The sequence below is a fragment of the Danio rerio genome, chromosome 5 (assembly GCF_049306965.1).
Source record: "Danio rerio strain Tuebingen ecotype United States chromosome 5, GRCz12tu, whole genome shotgun sequence".
NCBI lineage: Eukaryota > Metazoa > Chordata > Actinopteri > Cypriniformes > Danionidae > Danio > Danio rerio.
In genome coordinates this window covers 26,349,381-26,373,024 of record NC_133180.1, presented here as the reverse complement: position 1 = coordinate 26,373,024, position 23,644 = coordinate 26,349,381, and the positions used below count along the sequence as shown (strand labels likewise).

Genomic DNA, 23,644 nt, shown 5'->3' with positions numbered 1-23,644 from the left:
GTGAGATTTTTATCTCCAAACATTTTGAGAGTTTACAGGTCAGAAAAAGAGAAATATATTGTGTCTAATGGGGAAAAAAGTAATTGTTTTTACCCAGACATTTAACAAAAAAAATAAAAAAAATTTTGGATCACTAATCACAGTACCGTGATATCGTGATATTTATCCAAGGTCATCATACTGTCAGAATGATAGAGAATGACCAAAGTGGCCTGAGCAGATAGAAAGTCAACACTAGCTTGGTAGCCGTTTACACTAGTGGATCACAATCCAGTATTTCTCTAGTTCCAGTTCATGTCTACTCTAGAACAGAATATGCATAAGCTGTGAATAACAGGTAATAAAGTTGTAAATAATGTTCAGTTTGTTGCACAGAGTGATCGTTTGGGAGCCACGCGAAAAGTATGATTTGCATGCATGTTGTTTTTTTTCTCATAGAGTGATGGCAGCCATGACATGAGCGTACTCGGCAGTTAGCTGAAACCATGCGCACATCATTTGAATGATCATATTGCATTTTAGGAGTTATGATTATGACAAGCGTTTGGTATGTTTTCTTTCATAGTGAACACAGCATGTTATGCATGATAATAAATAATTAACAGTGTCAGTATAACTACTCTAGCCTGTATAATATTGAATATAATGCAAGCGGGAACTGGTAATGACAAATGTCTGATTTTACCAGTGACCAAAATAGTCTAATAATATTGCCAATGGCAGATTGCAAGTATATGTCTCAAACATAATAATTCAACTTCACATTTATGAATAGTTGTGTTCTGATGTCAACGCTTTAATAACCAGGAAAAATTTTAAGTCTATTCAAGTCCACCGTTCCAAGTCTATATACAACTTAGCATTTTAACCAACAGCAGACCTACTCAAGTTTTTTTCTTACCATTTGTTTGAGAAATAACAATAATAATAATAGCCTACTCATATTAAATTTTTTCATCAACAGAATCATGAGAAAATCATGATCTTTCTTTTAAGCGAAAAAGTCAAGAATATTATTTTAACTTTTAATATTACTTAATATCAGTATAGATGAGGAACGTTTCCATTCTGATGTGCAGTTTTAGAATTAAGCTCACTAGTGTTAAAGCGGTCTCAAATAACCACATTTCACAACAAAGTTCTACAAAAGAGATTTGCTGCACAATACACGTTTTAGTACCTTGAAGCAGATGAGCAACAGCAGCAAAAATACAGCAGTGAGTGCCACTCATGTTACCTAAAACTGCAAACTGAAACTACAATTCCACGCAGGCTTATATAAAACAACACCACCAAATAAACTGTTTGCTGGTATAATAAGTCCAGATTTTTGCTGCAACATTTGCATGGTAGGGTCAGAATTTGATGTACATACGAGAGCATGAATCCATCCTGCCATTTATAAAAGGTTCAGACTGGTGGTAAAGAAAGCGGAGATGCGTTCTAGCCACATTTTTGACCTTTTATTTCAAACTAAGTATCATTTTAATGATTTTAATGCCCCCCGAGTTTTGTTGCAGACCATTTAAATCCATTTATGACCACAGTGATTACATCCAGTGATGGGTAATTTCAGCAGAAAACACACCATGGCAGAAAGCTTAAGAAGGGAACTTTCCCTTTAGATGATTTGTTTCTTGAACATGTAATGAGTTCACATGAGTTTGCTAAACTCAAAAGACCTTTAGTATTTGGTAGAACAGGATGTGCAGTCGACAAACGATGCTACAAATGGAAATATGGACCAAAATCCATGAAAAATATTTCCAGCACCTTGTTAAATCTATGGCAGAAATTATGATTGTTCTATAGGTAAAAGGATTCTGGCCAGGTTTACCTGATAAAGAGGTTGGTGAGTGTTTGCATAATGTATTCAAGAGTGAGGAACAGTGAACTAGATGACATCAGTGAAGCACTTTAGTTCCCTGCATGAGAGTCAGGAATTAATCAATTGCTGTCTGCAGTAAAAAGCCATACACACAGACGCTTTCCAGAAATCCAGTAAGACGTTCAATTCAATTATCAGAGATTCATTTCTCTTGTAGAGGGAAGTGGGCGGCAACATTAGTTTTTAAATCAGCAAACAACGTGACTTTATCCAATAAGCTCTGGAAACATGCAGATGGTGGTGGATGGCTCGGTTTTCCTAGGGGGCAGTGTGTACACATTCCATGCCTTATTATAAAGCGCATGATTGCTTCAGTCAGCTGACTGCACTACCACAAAGCACTGGGTGAAGAGATCATGGACCTGAAATATAGACAAAAAAATGACTCCTGAATAGTACACAGTGATACGAAGGCTGTATTAACATTACAAACAATGAATGAATTATGAGCTGTATCCAATGTGCATTTACACAGCAGTCTAAATGCTCCATGAATGTTGCTTTCAGTTCTTTTGTTCATTCTTGAATGCCGTCTTGGTGGTAACCAGAAGGTGACAGAACTGGTTTGAAATGACATGAGCAAAATAAATATAAATATTTACATCTGGTACAACTAAAAATGTATGGGATGTGTAATAATATGATTATAAATGGGCCATTGAGACAGATGAGCTGATCAGTTTTGTCCTCGGGGAGGGGGGGGGGTGATTTCACATGACTGTATACTTGACATGATCATGAGAGAGTAGGTGGAATGCGTTTCGGTAAAATGACAGAACTGATGTTTTGTCTGAAGGAAAAAAGAAGTGACATATCACAAAGCTATTTTCATTCTTATAAGAGCAGTTCGTCTACAATTGAACACGGTTCAATTTTGAATCATTCATTGCGCTGATAGTTTTTGCTCCAAACACATTAGCGGTTTCTAATTTTCTAACTCTTTTCTAATTGACAAGTAGAAACCTAAAATTTGTCACACTTATCTTGTCATATGAGCCCTGCATACATATAGACTGAAGTATCGATCACAGACCAAGCAAAAATGCATGGTACACGTATCCAAATCCATACATGACCTCATACAAAGTACAATTTCACTGTGGACTTAACATTCTTACATTTCTTTTATACTGACAATTTTATTCATTTCCTTTGGCTTAGTCCTTTTAGGCCGAGTTCAGACTGCATGATTTTTAAAGTAGTCGTGTCACAGATGTTTTCACACTGCATGACTATCTTGGCTAGTGTTTTGTCGCTGCTTTGTTTGCACTGCAAGATGGATCGGCGACAGGGGCTTTCACGTTGCATAACTTTACAATAGGAAATCCAAACTACGTCTCGCACCCAAAAACACATAGTATATCTTTTGTTATTAAGTACATAATGAGAAAGAACCTTTTAATGGGGTAGAAAATACATTTGCTCACCTCGGTTTGAAGGGAATTAGCAATTTCTCCTCAACTTTCTCTTTTAACTTTCTGTATGAAACGTCAAACAGACACAGGTGCTCTGGTCAAACCTCTACTAGTTTTTCCTCCATTTCTTGGGTCCAAATAAACCAAAAATGAGTGCTTATAACTTCTACCCCAACCTCCCGCTGGCCAGCAGGTACACACAAACTAATGAACACTGCTCTCTCATTAGCTGTAGGCGAATGCCGATGTTATTCTCAGTCAAAACTCATTTCACACGACATGATTTGAATAGCTGACAGCTCCAATTATTTAGCACCCCAAATATCAAACAGGCATCGGCGACTCATCAACGATTCTCTCAGATCGAGTCTTTGATAGTTCATACTGTGTGATTGTCACTCACGAGCACCGATTTGCCTGTGATTTCAGGCATTTGTCGGCAATTTCTCAAAACCTGTCGGCGAGTCAAAATCAGGGCTAAAATCATGCAGCCTGAACTAGGCATAATCAAGGTACTAATGGCGGAATGAACCACCAACTTATCCAGCATATGTTTTACGCAGCAACCCAGTACTTGGAAACACTACACTCACACATTCACACTCATACACTACAGCCAATTTAGTTTATTAAATTCACCAATAGCGCATGTCTTTGGACTGTGGAGAAAACCAGAGCATGGGGAAAAACACGGGGAGAACATGCAAACTTCACACAGATGGACGACCTTCGACCTTCTTGTTACAAGGCGACAGTGCTAACCACTGAGATACCATGTTGACAATTTATTTGTATTTCTTTTTTTTACCATGTTGCTCTATTTCTTGTACATTTTTATGGACACTTGTTTTGTTGTACTTCCATGTAAAATAGCAAATAAAGTCTGTTCTTTTCTGAGTCTATTATATTTGATAAAGTCAACAAGGACCATTACAATTAAATTTCATAATGATATTTATTATAACACAGACTTGGTGTAGATATACTTTCCACTGAGGTGAATGAAGTCTCTTGGTAATAACATGCAAATCACCACACACCAACACACATGGTCTGCTCTGAGCTAATCATAAGTGAAAGTCGGCACAGGCAGGGCTTGAAATTGCGAACATTTTGGTTGCATATGTGCCCGAAATGTAATCTATGTGACCTCATAATATATTTGGGAGCATTTGTGCCACTGCATATAATGGTTGTAGTGCGACCTGTTTCGATTTTTTCTAAAAACATGCTGAATCGCTCTTCCCTGCCGCTGTATTGTTTTAAATTAGCTGTCAATCACTCAAGTCTTTCCACAGTCAGATGACAGGGAGATTTTGTTACCGCAGGAAATGCAAATGGCCGAAGAGTGAAAAGTACACAATTTGCAAACCCCACCTAAAGTTACAAATAAAGTCACTGATTAGAGCGATCATGACATGTGGTGAATGTTGATCCGTCAGCCGAGACCAATCAAGTGTTTTCTGAGAAGGTGCCCGAATCTCCATGCGTTGCATTCAATGCGTGTTCATCTCAAATGTCCGCTAAATGTAAAATCTAACACTGTACACATGACTGCCAAATAAGCTCTGCTTTACTAAGTTTAAACTGAATCTGCGGCGCATAACAGAGCGGTACTGCGCCGGTGGTCATCGCGAGAATCCTGCTCTGCCTGCTCATACATTGGTCCAGCTGACTTGCCTGCTTTATTCCACAAACACAGAAAAATGAAAATAAGTGCATAGCGAGACTGAGCATTTAAAATAAGACAAATTGAAACCAAAACTTTTAAAGAGTGATAGAAGTGAGACTTTTCTTACTTTTTTGTTCATTCTTTCCTGAGATGTGTATTATTTAGTTACTAACTAAAAAAAAGTTTTGCAGCTTTCCGCATTGATTTGAATGATTTATCTTAATCTTTCGTTTGTTTTGTAGCCGAAATATAATTTATTAGATTGACATGCATCTAAAAACAATAGTGCAAAATAAATATTTCTAACTACAATGTTTCATTTTAGTTTGATGCAAACCATACATTTATTTTTCATGAAGTAACAGACTTTTTATAGCAGATAACTCACATTCAAGGCAGCATGACGATGAGTAATGTAATTCATTGTTAGTTTTATTGTCATTTTCGTCATCATTAATATTTCATATTTATTAGACATACATTTTGGAATTATTGCACACAAAAATCCATAAGTCATCTCAGCATTAGTAAGATAGTTATTTATGGTTTTTGTTAGTCCTGATTGATGTTGTTTTCAAATATAATAAATTCCTTAAAATACAATTTGCAATGGAGCCAATTTATTTTTGGTGGGTGCTCCTTAATTTTTTCTGGTGCTCCTAAATATTTTAAGTTTAGAGCACCAGTGCTACCAAGTAAAAAAGTTAATTTCGAGCCCTGAGAGCCCACATAAACCATATCTGACCCCATTTGAATTCTGCTAAGAAATCTGCATTTTAAAGCTGATAATGTTTAGGCTGACCAAGCAATACTAGACCATGTCTGTTATATGCAGCTTTAGCTCAATGGCTCTGGCTGGCGAAGCTGTGGAACACAACATTTCATTGGGTATATTTTAACAGAGGAGAAACTACTTAATGTGCTCCACCCTGTCTTCATGTTCAGCTGAAAGTAAATTAACAAAAAAGCTGATAATTCCAAGACACTTCAGTGGACCCTTAATAGAACTCAAACACTTAATGGTGCAATTTCATGTAAATCTTTAATTTATTAACAATACAATTATGACAATACAGTGTGTCACATATAAGGATCGCCACTTGTTAGCATGGCAACAAATCATAGCATGACAACTGTTTTGAAAAAAAAAACAGCAACCAGTACCAGATTACTTTTATTATAATAGCTTAATATAGCAGCTGGCGGACAGCAATGCATAACTGATAAAGGTCTGAACATAAAACCCTGCTGTGTGGCACCACCAGGAAGTTATCTTTCACTTCCTGGGTAGACAATGTTGATATGACTTTAACTGGGCCTGTCCCTCCAGGACTCAGTGGGAATCAGTTGCTAGGCAACCAATCAATATTTGACTTGGAGAACAGGCTTCTGGCACCTCCCCCCTCACCTCTCAGAGGAATTTCCACTCAGTGGAACACTGACACCAAATTCACACACACACACAGCTGCTCAGTCTAAAAATACTTAAGCACAATGGTCATTATGTCACTTCAGAAGGAAGCTTTCTTCAATATGTCTGCTACTGTTTGCTGCTGTGGTGTTTCCTTAATGACATCACAGTCATCATCTTCCCAAGAGGAAATTCAGTCTCAGACAAAAGCCTTTTCCTTTGCTTCTTCCTTCAACCGGAATGGTCTCAGACTTCTGGACATGGAAGACAATACACATCATGGCTATGTTGAAGACAAAAGCAGATGGTTCTGTTTGACAGAATTTAGAGACATACTAAGCCTGGTTGCATACAAACTAGCTTATTGCAATGGCTGGCTGTGCTAACAGATGGTGTCATCCGGACCAACCCCTTAGATATGAACCAGACCCATGTCAAGTCATTCAGGTTGTGCCAAAACATTCCATTGTGGTTTTCTGTATCCATATGCTCTTCTTGTAAATGCTTAACAAAACTGTGTGTGTATGTGTGTGCGCGCATCAGCCCCACCTGATGTTTCAACACTGACTCACCTGGGTGAGCAGACAGATAGGTGTGGTTGTTCAAGTAACATAACACAGTATAAACCATATTATACCAATATGCTGGCAAAATTGTCTGATACTAAACTGACTGTCTCGGTTCAGTTGGCGTTTCTGTGTGGAGTTTGCATGTTCTCCCTGCGTTCGCGTGGGTTTCCTCCGCATGCTCCGGTTTCCCCCACTGTCCAAAGACATACGGTACAGGTGAATTGGGTCAGCTAAATTGTCCGTCGTGTACGAGTGTGTGTGTGTGTGAATGTTTCCCAGAGCTGGAAGGGCATCCGCTGCGTAAAAATGTGCTGGATAATATATAATGTGTATAAATGCACAGCCACGCGCGTTGCATGCGCCGTGGGTTACGCCGGTCACTTGACGCAGAAGTATAAATCAGGCTTCAGTAAGCGGTTCATTCCACTGTGGCGACCCCGGATTAATAAAGGGACTAAGCCAACAAGAAGACGAATGAATGAATAAACTGACTGTACACAGAAAAAAAATGTAAACGTTCAAGTTTGATCAAGAAAATCAACAGGGGTGAACAATAAACTACTAGTCCATCTTGGTTATCAGTAAATACAACATACTTAAAATATTGGCATTTTATACTTTATTGTTGTTCTTCATTTTAAGAGTAAAATCAACTAGCATCAATTCTACAATTTTTAAAGAATACACATTTTTAAAAATATTCTTCAGAGTCTCTCCAGATAAAAAAACATTGTCGCTTAACATAAAAAATATAAATAGATATTTTACTTTTAGGATGTTATTACTGCTAACATTTTGGAGCAACTTCTAAATGTTCATGTATAAGCCTAGTGTCACTAAAGCCAAATGCTACAATGCTCATTATAAAGTGTATTAATATAAATAAATATATACATGAATTTAAATATCAGTGCAAGACAAAAAAAAAAAGTATAACATCAAACATTTTTCATTTCTAAATAAATGGTGAAGATTGCATTTCTGTATGTTTTCTGGGTAAAGTAACTGACTGTTGTTGTAACTACATTTTATATAAAAATACTAATTTAGTGAGCAGGTTCTAATGTCCTAATAAACAAAATAATGTTAAATTTCTCTGGATTTATTTTGTGAGAATATCAGTAATCAGTACAAGCAAACAAAACAGTGTTTAACCTGATGTAACAATTGCTTTTTTTCTGATTCTAAATCATACATCACTGGCCAGTGAACAAAGGGATGAGCAAAAAAGCTTTGCCACACGCCTCGCTGAGTCAATCAACATGGTCTGATAAGCACTCTCGTCTATTGAGATCAGATGGAGAATTTCCAAGGCAAATATTTTTAACAGACATCTAACGCCAGGTGCTCTTTATGCTAGCTGTTCGGTGGATTATATTATTGGGTAATACAACAATACCTAAACACACATGTGCCTGTAACAGTGGTATGCTTTACACATTTTTTTAAAGCCTCTCATGCCAGTGATGCCAATTAAAGGTGGAATTACATTTGATTTCTGTGATATTATAGGTTAGTTTTTCCCCTGATTTATGCCTTTCCAATCTGAAATCTCAAGAACCTAAAATCCTCCATTTGAGTGTAATTTAATTTGAAAAAAGCAGGCCATGCTGGCCATCCCTGACAGAATTAGATTAAAATGCCAATTATCCTCCAGAAATGGTGGGGAAAGCAGTGAATAGAATGGCAGCCTACCAAGCTTTTGCTTGAAAAGGACAAACAAATGTGTTTTTAGCAATAGAGGAATAAAAAAAAACCCAGCAGGAGTTGGAGTTATTTTGCAAGAATAAAATAAGATTTGGATAGGTCGGCCTACTTACTCCCGCTAATCTAAAAACATACAAAACACCTTACACAAACATATACAGGCAAAGGACAAAAAGGGAAAGTCTTCTGTCAGACTGGTTTATCTGCACTTTAATATGAATCATGTCCCCATGTGGGACAATTGGAACAGATGCATCTTCCATAGCTGATATGGCAACGCGTGGGAACATCGAAAGTGACCAGAAGAACAGCGTGGGACTGCTTCATGAGGTTCAACCCAACCCTCGGGGATATGACTTGTCAAACAGCATGGCCTGTGTTTAAGAGCATCAGCTGTGCTTTCTGACACCACAATGCATGCATGCATGCACAGAGCAGCAGTATGGACACACGGCTATTCTACACGGGGACCCAAAACATTCACGTGGTCACAAAGCCTCTGAATGTTTAACTCCGTCTTGAGTCTTACATGAACAATAATGTTGCAACATCCTGCTACATTGAAACAGTCAAATAACTGAAAGAGTTCTCATGACCAACAAACACAGATGACATGCATTCACGGAAAGACCGGAATTTGGAGCACATGATACAGTGAATGGCCTTGAGATAGTTTCTCTATGTTCACAGTGTCTCAAATATCCAGTCACACTAGAAATAAACATTTCTGCCGAGAAGTGTATTTTTGAGAACTACACGGAAATAAAACTTTCCTTTGCTGAACACTTCAAAAATCTAAATAAAATCACTGTCTAAACCAAAATATGACTTGACAGGTCCACTGCATGATTTTTTCTTAAAAGGACTTTAATGCCTTTATACCCAGTATTAAACGTCTTGTTAAGTGTCTTGAAATGTGGATTTTTTTGGGACATAGAATAGCTTACCTTTAAAAAAACAGCCAATATAGTTTCATTTTATCACAGCTCTGCCAGTGAGTGGCTCTTTCTCAATTTCAAGAACGCAGAGAACGGATATATGTTGCACAATATAAATCAAACAGATTTTAATACGAATTTCAGCAAACAAACACCCTAATGTGTTTATTTCTTTATTAAGATGTCCATGGTAATATTTACTTTCACCGTCATTTAGGGAAACTCCTGAGGTAAATAAGTCATATCTCTGAACTTTAATAATAAATCTAAATAAAACACAGCGCTTCCCACCTCCAGCTGCAATGACTTCTGGGACTTCCATAGCAAGTTCGCTGCTCAAGTCTGCATCAGTGCGTCCTCGATATCAAGATCACATCCGGGAAGCTTCACGCGTCCTCCGTACTTGCGCTCTTGAGTATTGGAACTGAACTTAAAGTAGGTAGCTGATGATGACGTTGCACGAGAACACAAGGACGCATGACCACTGAAGAACGCATATTGAAAAACAGCCAGTGATTGAGCTCGAGCGCATCAAATTAAAAGCAAATGAGAAGCATCTTGTAGGAGGCGGGGCATGTCAGATACTAAAGAGCATTTGATTGGTTAAGAACATTTCGATTTAGGCAAAAGTGACAAACTTCAAGCTTTGGATGTTTATATCAATTTTATATTTTCTAAAACGCAAATTTTGTCACTGTTTTGGAGCAAGTGTTCAAAAGAAACTACTTTATTGCTAATATCAGGTCATAATGGCAATGCATATTGACTACTCGCTTATGATCTATGAAAACTCAACAGGCACAAGACAGGCTGTTGGGGGATGGGGTTAGAGAGATATAGGGGATATTAAATATAACCACATTCCCTTGGGAATCACAAGGACAAAAGGCAAAATGGATACCAAAGTGACCATTCAAAACCTACCACTGAAAAGGAAATGTCTGAGGCCTGGATCAACAACCAATGTGAAAAACTGGTTCATTATTAGTCGCTAGAATTCAAAGGGAGTGCAAAAATACGCAAAACTACACAGGCTTAAATTGAAATCCACCATTTGGTGGGTTGCGGTGTACAAGAGTAGTCTGAGGTTGACCTGACATGTTTGTAAGTGGTTTTCAAACACAATCGAGCACTTAAAAGATGCAGAAAAGACTGAAAGAGTAAAAGAACATTAAGCCTTGTGTGAATAATAGTGAAGCCTTTCTTTTAAACTTTTAAAGATTAGTTACAGCACTCCAGGTCTATGAAGAGTATGTTAAAACAAAGAAGTTCAATGAGATATAAAAAATAAGTTGTTTGAATGTCAAATAACCCCAATGGATGTTCGTAAGGATTTAAAAACAGCTAGATGGTATGGATCCAAATAGTTTCTTAAAGCCGGACAACTGTGTTCTTTTAATATATTTATCAATTCATCTTGAAAAAAGACTATCATGTTATGAACAAAAGGCAAAAATTGTTTCACCGAAATAGAAAATGTTTCTTGAGAAGCAAAACTGAATATTAGAATGATTTAAATGCTGAAAACTTTGTATGCCATCAAAGAAATAAATTATGTTTTCTATTATAGTACTGATATAATATTTAGAAAGACTTATAAATGACAAAGACTGCAAATTTTGGAATGATAGTGGATTTAAACAATTTTTTTTACCCGCATTCATACGATAACATCAATAATTGGCTAGCCAGGTTTGGTGGACAGTTTTTACACCATTCCAGGGCAATATACACACAGCTTGTAAAACAAATGACAGATGTATTGAATGGAGTTACTTTTAGGAAGTGTGTGTGACAAATACAAAAGACAAATAAAAACCCAATTCCAGATAATAGTGGACAAAATATTTGTCTGAACAACCTCAAAAATGTTTTCAAAATGAAGTGCTTTAAACAAACTCTTACCTTGTTCGTAGTGCATGCCAGGCTGCATCCACATCAGCATACAGATTCTTCTCTGAAGGCTTCCCTGAGCTCGCCCCATAGCCCGAATAGTCATAGGAGAACACATTACAGTTGATCCGGGAGCCCAGGCCAATGTAGAAACTACTCATCTGACCCAAGTCTACAGCGTTACCATGTGAAAACAACAAGGTGTAGCGAGCATTGGGGGAACATCGCACAAACATACAGGCGATGCGGTTCCCTCTAGAAGTCCGGGTCATGAAGCATTCAATAGCGTCCTTCTCCCGGGCTGTGTATTGCCAATCCGCACGCTCGGAAAGATGGAGTGTCCAACGGCTGCCACTCTCATCACACATCAGGGTGTAGGTGGGTTCAGGTGGAAGAAAGGCCAACTTGGAGGCTATTCTGCTCGGGCATGGTGGACAGCAAAAAAGGCAACACAGCTCACTCAATGACAGGTGATTCATCCTTCACTTGAAAAACAGAACACAGCAGATTGGCTAATGAGTGGGGTGGATGCACAAAAAATAAAAATAAAACAGTTGCATCTTTAAGGAAGAGTTCACTTAGCGATCAAATTCTGTCTTTTACTTGCCCTTGGACTATTTTAAACACATGACTTTCTTTTAAGAAACAAACGTCTTTACGTTTTTTACGTTTTTACGTCAGGCAAATTTGAACAATTAGAACTTTCATTTTTGGATAAGCTACACTTTTAAAGGAGAAGCATTAAGTGTAATCTAAATAGTAAAAGAGACTTAAGGTAGCATAGTAAAACAATTACACACACACACCACTGTAATCAAACGACACGGCACATATGCAAACAACCTATTTACTCAAGGAAGACTGTATCTGCTTACTTTAAATAAGTAAATATGCAGACATATTGCTTAAAGGGACACCAAAAAGGAAAGAAAGAAATGCTGTAAATCTGCTCACCTTGAGGCCATCTGAGATGCAGGTGACTTTTTTTATCAGTAGAAGAATAAAGATTTTTTTTAGCTGAACCGGTTTCTTGGAAATTTCTAAAACGCCAATCAATGGTTACCAAGATTTTAAGTCAAAAAAGCATACACAGACAAAACTAAATTATTATCCATGGTTCATAATATTGAGGTCTCATTAAGCAAAGTTATTTTGCTCAGGGCCACAGGCTGTGTATTTAATGCAATAATGTCGAAATCATGCTCAGTTTCTTGCAAAGATTGATTAGTTGCTTAATAAAACCTCAATGTTTTGTCAGGAGTCATGGGTATTATTTATTTAGTTTTCCTGTATAGGTTTTGTAAACATTGAGAGCCATTTACTTGCATTTTATGAATTGCTACACCCATGGCTTCACCTAAAAATCTTCTTTATGATTCTACTGATGACAATTAAAAATTGACTTTTTAAAAAATATATATTTTTGGATAATCTGTGACAAAACTCAACTGAAAAATCCCAGCAGGCACACAACGTATTAAGATATTATTATTAGGTTAGATTTATGACTGACCAAAATTCGATGTCTAGCCAGCATCCAAGGACAACATTATTTTGACATCCAATAATGATATCAAACAACAGTGATATTTGGTTGATTTCAGGTTGTGTTGGAATATGATCAAAATCCAAAGTCGAGTCAACATCATATTGACGTCAAATATTGATATTCATTCGTCAGGTATGGCAACCAAAATCCAACGTCTGACAAACATCATTGTGGTAACGGCCAGAGCCACACAACGTCAAGCTGTAACAATATTAGACTCTGATATTTGTTTGCTTTTAGGTTGCGTTGGAAAGTGACCAAAATGCAACATCTGTCCGACATACTTTCATTTCTAACGATTTTCATTCCACCCAAATTGCAACATCCCACGACGCTGGGGTACAACAAAAATCTGACGTCATGTTGACATCCTTTGCCCAATAGAATAAAATATATAATAATTTAGTACAGTGAGCGAGTATGATCTTAATTTGTTTTTATTCCATCACAAAAGAAAGAGCTAGAGTGCGTGTATTCACAACAAACAAAGTTGTAGTTTTTACGCTGCTCTGGGCATTTTAATAAAACACAACATAAAGCGTCTTTGGTGTTTCACTGTTTTCTATCAAATCAAACTGGAAATTGAGGCATGGCGGCAAAGGACATAGATTAAGTCACGGTTTATCTCTCTGAATATGAACATTCTATGAAACATTTGGGATAATAGAAGTACATAAGTTTACAAAATATATATAACATTCTTCCAGTAATTTTAAAATGGAAAAAATTTTACAACTTTTGCCTTTAAATATGCACTTTGTCAGGATACAAAACACAGCATAAACCTTATCTGGATTAAAAATAGATTTCATTAGCAAAAAAGGTTCAATATCCAGGTCAGTTTTTCAGCACGTGCAATAGTTTCGGTCTTTGTTCTAATTTGATGCCATTGATATTAACTCAAACTTCGCCCTTAGGATAGTTGACGTGTGTTATCATCGATCAGCTCACTTTATCTGTGAGTCACACCAGATGAAAATCCACCTCATTATATTAGATTGTAGTCTACAGTTTAGACATCTTTGGAATATCCAAAGTTTCACAAATCTGGAAAATGTATCATAACTAATCCACATAACAGCTTCCTAATAACCAAAAAAAATGAGACTATAATTTCCTGGAAGGTCTTCATATGCCAAGCAGGTGACATCACCGTGGTTTAGTACCAGAAACGGGGTTTAACAGCTCTCTGACATACCACAGTTTGGAAAAGACAATACAAATCAGACCTAGATCTGGCCCATGATAATCAAATCTCCGCCTTCAGTTTCATTAGGCAGGAAACCATCTTGATGTTTTGGGAAATTTAGACTTTGAGGGGAAAGCAAAAGCAATAAAACAATACTACACAATACTATGTATAACACATGGAATCCCAAATGACATATTTTACATTAAATTCACATACAAGTGAAATACAAGAAGCTGTTTCACTCACTAGAAATAGTTTTAACTATATATATTTTTTCTTCTTATTTTAAATACATATTTTTCCTTAAATAGTTTTTTCTCCTATATATAGAAATAAACCCAAAAATTAGACTACACAACTGCCCCATAAAACCTTTTATTCAAATAAACAGTGACATTAGAATTTTTCTATAGTTTACTAGATATGACTAGTAATCAATAGTAAGTGTTTGTTACCCAAAACAAGCTTAGTTAACATACTAATCGCGTTATTTTACGAGTGTGACAGTTTAATTGTAAAGCTGGAACGAATTATTTGATTAGCATGTTCAGCTAATTAGCTAATTAAATCTGTACTCTACCTGTTTTAGAAGGTCTTGATCCTGGAAACGGATTTGTGCAGGCAGAAATGTTTTGATCTGCTGAAGTCACCGTAACGTTATATGCAGAAGAAGCAGATAAAGAACAGCCTTTAAACAATCACTCCTTCCACCAAGCCCAAACAAGAGTCCCTCAAAGCCTGCCTGTGGTCCGTCCGATCTTGTCAACATGTGGTCACTATTAAATTATCAAACGAAATCAAAAGCTGACGGCGTTAATGTATGGGTGACGTTATTAAGCAGACCAGAATTTCTACTCTAATCCGTCCAGTACGGGTGATCTCATCTCACACCAACGCGTGCCCACTGCTGGCGTTTCTTCTGATTTTCTTGCGGAATGCCGGATATCAACGTCAACGCTGAACGCCCTAACGGCCAATCAGATTAAGTGTTAGATATGCTCGACCAATCACACGCGTCCTCCCTGAGCACGAAACCACAATAACATGTTGATTAATGAGTTTATATCATTGTTTAAGTATATCTCTAGATATTGCTGTAGTAGTTTAATTACCGGGATTCAACCAAAAGAGCTCTACATGTGTACCGTTTGTGATGTTTTGTAAAGTTAGTACATTAATCTTCTGCGTGAAGTTGACAGGCTTTAACCAATTGCTATTTACTTCCGCTGTTTTCGCATTGCGTCAATAATAGCCCGTTAACGTGGGACGCCACGCGGTTTCTTTTTTAGGCGTTTTAATATCTTGGAGGCACTTTAGCTTCGAGATGAGCTCTCAAAAAGGAAACGTTTCCAGATCGCGAGGACAGAAACACCAGAATGTCACTGCCTACAAAAATGACAAGTATGGTGCAACCGCACAAGTCAAGGTAAGCTCGTGCTAACAAAAACATAGACATAGTGGAACCAGTCAGTTTGTTTCCTTTAAGAATGAGGCAAAGGTGCTTTTATATTCGCACATTCATTCATATTAACAGTCCCTATATTATTTACCATGCTAACGTTACTTTGAATATTTGCTTTGAAACCGCATGCAATTATGACTTAAAAACAACATTAGCACTATTTAATTGACTGTGGACAATGTTGTACTTTGATAATAGTTGGCTGCTCATATGATTTTACTATTTAAAATGTTTAAATAATACTGTTATTTAAATATATTGTTATTAAGAGTCCAAATGTGCGAATATTTAACCAACTTCACCTCAATCCTTTAAGCTGTTGTGCTGATAAAGGTATGTCAAGCATATGTGACTCTGCACCACAAACCCAGTCACAAAATCATCAGTTTTAGTAAAATGTCATTTATACACAATGCAAAAGTTGAATAAACACATTATCCTTGTATGTTTAGTTTTTATTAGGGTCTGTTAAAACCCATTTTTGTCCAGGGGAATGGGGTGCACATTAAACTGAGGTATTGGTTTTTGGCTGAACTCAAAAGTAAATTGTTTTACAAAGTAAGGATGGAAAACAAGAATTAGTGAACAAAATGATGATGATTCATTTACAAAAAGTGAGGGTGAATCAGTGAGTGAGATATTTGCAATATATACAAAATCGAATACAATAAACAGTAACATATTAGAAAGACTGCCGATGGTTGGTGCTAAAGAAAGGAACCAAACAAAACAGTCTTACTAATATTCACAACAAATCCCCTCTAATCTACTCTAATAAACAAAAGATATAAAAAAGTTTAGTATTTACTCGGGATGCACCTATTTGGGACATTCTACCAGAATCGTACATTATCTATTCCTGAAATAAAAACGTAAATACAGTAAATAAAAAGTATTTCATCCCAAAAATGTCTTAAATGGACTGATGGTTGATTTCTGTGAGTTGTTCTTTAAGAAATGCGTCATTCATTTGTTTCTTAGATTTTTGTTCTTTAAAAGTGACCCTTGGCCTTTACACTGTACAAACTTTGCCATTGTCCTTGTTCTGAACCTAATTGGTCCTACAGCTTTAATAGTTTTCTTATGCTAAAAGCTGTTATTTAGAAAAAACTTCAGAAATAGCAAGTTTAAGTTGTTTTCATTCACATCAATTGATTAAAAAAATGAAATAATAAATCATTCATTTATTAATATTCTTTTTGGCTTAGTCTCTTTATTAATCTGGGGTTGCCACAGCAGAATGAACCACTTATCCAGCATGTGTTCACGTAGCTGTTGCCCTTCCAGCTGAAACCCATCACTGGGAAACACCTATACACACTCTCTGACACACATACACTACAGCCAATTTAGTTTTATCCAATTCACATATACCACATGTCTTACGACTGTGGAGGAAACCGGAGCACCAGGAGGAAACAAGGGAAGAACATGCAAACTACAGAAATGCCAACTGACCCAGCAGGGGCTTGAACCAGCGACCTTCTTGCTGCGAGGTGATCGTGCTACCCACTGCACCACCTTGACACCTTGAAATGATAAATAAATTCTACAAGTAAATACTACAAATATATAATACAAATAAATGTACAATTGTCCCCATGTTTCTGTCGGTCCTGTAACAATTGCATTAAATTTAACATAAAATGAGTGCATTACACGTTTAAGACATCATTTGACTGAGAAGTAGTTGACAGTGATGAAGGATGAGTTCTATTATTAAATTGTATAATTTTTTTGCATATTTTGTATGATTTTCTTTTTAGCTTAAATCAGGACCTGTTAGGTTTTTTATAAGTGAAAACGTGTTTCTGATAGAATGTCCCATTTTAAAATGTGTCTGAGGTTCAATAAAATCTAAATATTGAGAAATTAAAGCTAGTCCAAGTTCATAGCAATGCACGATACTAATCAATTTTTGTTTTGATAAGCTTACTGTAACTTAGAAAATGTCTTTATGGAAGATAATCTTTACTTAAAGGGTCAGTTCACCTAAAATAATATTGTCACCTTATTGTCAGTTTACTTGTTACAAACCTTTCTTATGTTAAACGCAAAAGATGGTTTGAAGAAAGCTGCAAACCTGTAACTTCTGACTTCCATAGTCTTTGTTTCTCCTACTTTGGAAGTCAGTGGTTACAGATTTTCAGCTTTCTTCAAGATATCTCATTTTGTGTTCAACAAAAGAAACTAATAAAGGTTTAAAAGTAAAGTGTGAGTAAATTCTGTTTAATTTGATGATTAAAATGCAGGGGGCTTGGGGGGATTGATCCCACTATTTAAGGTTTGATTCCCCCCCAAAGGATATCAAAACAAGATGTATAGGGGAGGGGGGTCCCTTTGAATCTGAGAAAATGTTCACTCTAATCTGTATTTTAAATAATAATGTTAAAAAATAATAATGTTCATAATTAAAATAATAGCTGTCAATTTGACCACCCCCATAACAGTTCATACCATTGTAAATGCATAATCGCGTTTGTGTTCAGTCTGTGCAAGAAAAAAAGTAATTCAACTGCCTGAAACCGGCAGATTTAGAGCCCTGTAAGATTCCACAAGACTGATTTATCATAAAATAAGGGTTTGTTTCTGCATAAAGCCTTAAAGTATAGTCAAACTAGGTGCGTAGTTTGTATAATTGACCTAAAGTAAGCCAAAAACAGCTAATCAGTTCAGAATACACTAAATGGCCTATCCAACAAAACACTGAAAACTGAAATATATTTTATTAATAAATTATATGTAATTTAAATCAATCTATTTACTGAAGATTCACTGAAGCATGTACAGTATTACACAAACATTACTGAAAAAGTTAACCCCCCTCACCCAATCGTTGATGTATAATTGCACACTGAATAAGGGCATGTAATTACTTGAGGAAGAGAAAATGGTGTGTCAATTTTCATGTTTGGGTGAACTTTCCATTTAACTTCCTAATGATATTTAAGGAGAAAAAATAATTTTTTAGCTATTTGATATTGCCAAAAATAAACAACATAAGACTGGTTTTGTGGTCCAGGATCAGATGTTTTATTTGTGTGATTTCATCTATTTTTTTTTTCCACACGGTGAGTTCAGAAAGCCAATTCCAAGGTTCATGATGGTCTCTGCCAGCACTGCAAAGATGTACTAGAGTGGAAAGTCAAGTACAACAAATACAAACCTCTTACACAGCCACGCAAATGGTGAGATGAAGGTGGATTTACTGCATAGCAACAGACGTTAAGCAAATAAACTCCTCCACAATAAAGGTCACTGCATTAACCTATTCTGAAGTCATGTTTCTTTCTTTTCTAGCGTAAAATGTCTTCAGAAAACAGTGAAGGACGCCTATCATATCATGTGTAAACCGTGTGCATTAAAGTTAGAGCTTTGTGCCAAATGTGGGAACAAAGAAGAAATTGTCATTCCGTAAGTCGATTGAAGCATCTTCATGAAACATTAGATTGATCATGGTGTTTTGCACTATTTTGTGATCTGTGTATACATTTACAGCTTTAAAGGAATAGCACACCCAAGTGGTTCTAAAGCTTTGAGATTTTTTTCTGCTGTTAAACAAAAAAAAAAGATATTTTTAAGAATGCTGGAAACCTGTAAGTAATGACTTCCATAGTAGAATAAACAAATGCTATGAAGATCAAAAGTTACAGATTTTCAGCTTTCTTCAAAATATCTTCTTTTAAACCTTTATGAATTTCTTCTGTTGAACACAAAAGAAGTAAAGATCTGTTGATTAAGAGGATTTTTTTTTATTTTGACGTGAACTCTCTTGTAAATTAGAAAGTTTTTAATTGTTTCCTTCTATGACAATATATTACTTTATTGTAGTTTAAGTACAACTAAGTATAAGTTTGCTGCTTCATTTTTACATTAATCTGTAATGCTGATTGTATCATATGGTTTGACATTTAATACTCACAAATGTATTTGAAACAATGTCTAAATAGTTACAACTTTGAGAAAAATTAAACCTTGCCCCCAGAACTAATTTATGTATTTATCATAAAAAATTAATATGAGATCAATATTATCATTGCAGAACATGTGCCATACCAAAAATTGAGAATTTTTTTTTTTACTGGAACATGTCCTTAATTAGGTTTCAGGTTACTCACTACTCTGTTACTCATACATGTGCATTCTTATCGACAAGTAGTAAAATTAATTGCTTTGACTTCAACATTATTGTATATTGATTAAAACATTTGTATATGCATTTCAAGGCAGGTATTTGAATTGCAATTTGAATTGATTTAATGAATGCACCCTCTAAATTATCTTTAGTGTAACAACAGTGTAATTATCAAACATTTATTTCAGTTTAAACTTATCTTTTAATATTTCTTTTAAGTAAATTAAGTAAAATTAAGTAAATGTTGTTTTATTTTTATGCTGGCTGACGAGCATTTTTTAATCTATGATGTGACAATTAATTTTTTTATTTTCAAAACATTGACACTTCCATTAAATCTGTTTAAATATTACATCCGATGGAAAGAATCACTGATCAGTGCAGCACATGTGCCATCTTGTGGACATACACGAAATGTGGCAATTATCAAACATAGGTATTCATAGGTTTATATATTTATAGGTATTACCTTTTTCTTACATTAACATATACATTGAACTTTTTACAGTAATGGGGGGATGGGGGGCTAATTGTAGTGTTTTGATACCTACATGACAGTTCTTTGTTTTTATAGGCTTGACCAGAAGGATAAAGAAGAAGAGGTAGAGGACACCAGCAAGCCAAATAAAGGAAAGAGGTCCAAAAGAGATGATGAAGATGAGTATGATGATGAGGAGGATTTTGATGGCATGGGTATCAGCGATGATGACTGTGATGGTGATTCAGGAGCTGAAGGAAATTAACATTACCATCAAATATCTAAACTCAAGACCAGAGCTCCGAGGAAATCTTAGACTGGAGTTTGGACTCATTTCTTCCTGCTGAAGGACTCCAGCAGGTGTGTTCCTGTTGTCTTTCTGGACTGTTTGCTTCTTTCCGAACCACCTGCAAGGAAGGATCCTGCAGGAATTGGCACAGAAACATAAGGCAGAAACATTTTAAGTAGATTTTTTAAAGATGACATTCAGGTTATTTGTTGTATTAATGATTGATTCATATTGAGAAGCTGTTAAAATGAAAAATGTCTCTAATTCAAATGAAACGCATTTGGTCTACAGATTGTTTTATGCAAGTAAAAAAAAACTTAAGTAAATAGAAAATACTAATGAAATAGGCATTTTTATTAAAAAGTTAAATAAGTAAACAATGTGCCATACTGCTTAAATAGCTTTAAAACTGATAAGAAAATTATTTTTTTTCTGTGGAAATTTCCTCACCATTTACAATTCCCCAGCATTTACACATTCAGGTGCTATGAGTTTCTTTCCTGTTGAACACAACAAAAATCAGCAGCCATCATCAACATCCATAGCCAACCATACTATTATGGTAGACAGTGGCTGCTGGTCCAACATTTTTCAGAATATCTTGTTTTGTCTTAAGGATATTTGTGAACACTATGTTCATGTTGGAAACTCTAGCATGGTAATATAAGTGGACACTAAATATTAAATATACAACATAGAAACATTTATATTACTAATACAGTACACATACTGTGTAAATGCATGTATTTCCAACTCCAGCTTCCAAAAGGTTTGGCCATTTTGTAAAAATGCAACACAATCAAGAATTGTTTCATTCTTTATATTCATTTAATTTTCAAAAATACAAAGAAATGATTCTAGTGTTTTTGGATTAAGAAAATGAAAACAACAAATATATTCTGATAACTGCAGCACAATCAAAAGTGAAATCGCAAAGATTTTATTTCTTTCACCTGAAAATATTCAGGTAATTCAAAGAAATCTTAAAGTATGTGAAAGGTAAGAAACCACAGCTTAATCTGCACAACTTTTAAGCACTCAGGTTGCACTATGTAAGAAAAAGTCAAGCTGCTGTAGTAAATCAAATCAAGTCGAGCTTTATTGTCATTCTGCTACATATGTGGACGTACAGTGGAATAAAATGTTGTCTCGCAGGACCATGGTGCTACATAAATAAACAATCTTAAATATAAACCCAACATTGGACTTTAACCTTTAACTATAACCTACTTATAACCTATACATAACTAACAAACTGAAATATACCCACATGGTCTCAAATGGACTTTGCAAAAATAATGCTGCCGCAATAAGAAATGCAAGTTGCTCAAAGAAAAAGCAATTGATCAGTTCTATGCTGTGCAGTGATTCCTCTGTTTCTCTGGGCCAGAGCTCATCTCAGTTAATCAAAAACACAGTGCAAATGTATGCTGGTGTAAGAAGACTCCACACTTGCAATTTTTAAATTTCGACCAATTTCAAGATCTCATTTTTAAAGGACCATCCAGACATTCATGAGCGACACGTAAAAAAGCAAACATCCACCATGGTGTAAAGCTGCAGCAGACCAAACGGCGTGGATAACTCTAATGTGTGGAATTTTATCATTGACATGGAGCCTTATATTGGGATAGTACATTTATTGCCATCAAGATGTATTTCAGGGGAAGTCTATGTTTATTACAAGATGTTAAATTCTAAATGTAACTGCATGTTTTTGTAAACGGAGGGAATGTACCTGTAGTCCAACTCTGTCTTCTCTTGAAAATGAAAATCAGACAATGACAACTGTTTAGTAGCTGACATCATATTTCAATTCAGATTTTGGATAAAAAATTGCTTTACCAGTTCATTCATTCATTTTCTTTACAACTTACTCCCTTAATTCATCTGGGGTCGCCACAGTGGAATGAACCGCTAACGTATCCAGCATATGTTTTACGCAGCAGATGCCCCTCCAGCTGCAACCTATCACTGGAAGACACCCATACACACTCATTCACACACATGCACTACGGTCAATTAAGCTTACCCAATTCACCTATACCACATGTCTTAGGACTTGTGGAGGAAACCGGAGCACCCGGAGGAAAACCACGCAAACACAGGGAAAACATGCAAACTCCACACAGAAATGCCAACTGCAGCCGAGGCTCAAACCAGCGATCTTCTTACTGTGAGGAGATTGTGCTACCCACTGTGACGTCCCTGCTTTACCGGTTATTATACTCAATTCCCAAAATATTAATGATGTTAAACACCTCTCATTCTTTTTTTTGGAGTGTGCTGCAGCCATCAACAATAAACTTGATTTAAGTTTAAAGAAGTCAATTTATTTTGTCAATAAAAACACTGGAAACCTTTTCTTTGTGCTTTTGTAAATTAAAGTCGAAGAGATCATGAATTTACAGATTCTTGCATTTTGCAAAATGTTCCCGACTTTTATGTAATTACAGTTGTATTGATTTACTGTAAATGCACTTTTGATCTTGCCCCTATCCCATAACCACTCTAACCACAAACCTATTTCGAACTTTAACCATATTCCTGTACAACTCCAGTACAATAAGCATATTGTAGCTAAGTTCATCTTTTTTGATGAAAGTACATACAGTAGTAGATAAAGACATGCACAGTAATATAAATTGTGACAAAAACATGTCTGCAGAATAATATTTCTGAATGAAGGAATGGCCGTTTAAGGCTTGAATCACCAATGTGACCATGTGATCGGCAAGATCATGCTATCACAGTCAACTATTTAAAGATTTTCAGGGGAATCTCTCGTGATGTTTAAGGAACTTAACAAGAACAGCCTGTTTGAGTCTTTGTGCAGCATCTGAGCCACCTGTGACACACAAATCTGGAGAAGTTAATAATGCAAGTGTTGGTAAAACAAACAAATATAGACTTTTTGGTGAAATGTTTGAGGAACTGCAACAACCTTTATCCCTGGGTTCATGTAATGGAGTTTAACCACAGCTATGAAGCAAGAGGGGAGACCAGCATCACATGTCTGATGGCTGTATCATAGATCTCAAAATAA

The 23,644-nt window shown here is 36.0% G+C and overlaps 2 protein-coding genes across 2 annotated transcripts; one reads left to right on the top strand and one right to left on the bottom strand.

The window, feature by feature from the left end:
- Positions 1-1,642: 1,642 nt before the first annotated feature.
- abhd17b (abhydrolase domain containing 17B, depalmitoylase) lies at positions 1,643-15,137 on the bottom strand. Its single transcript, NM_001002744.1, is given in 3 exon segments — positions 1,643-2,250; positions 11,506-11,978; positions 14,815-15,137. Coding segments are annotated over 2 exon segments (501 nt in total). The 5' UTR covers positions 11,973-11,978; positions 14,815-15,137; the 3' UTR covers positions 1,643-2,216.
- Positions 15,138-15,205: 68 nt separating this feature from the next.
- Positions 15,206-21,796, top strand: zgc:101016. Its single transcript, NM_001004001.2, is given in 4 exon segments — positions 15,206-15,660; positions 18,778-18,884; positions 18,997-19,110; positions 20,406-21,796. Coding segments are annotated over 4 exon segments (492 nt in total). The 5' UTR covers positions 15,206-15,558; the 3' UTR covers positions 20,575-21,796.
- The last annotated feature ends 1,848 nt before the right edge of the window (positions 21,797-23,644 follow it).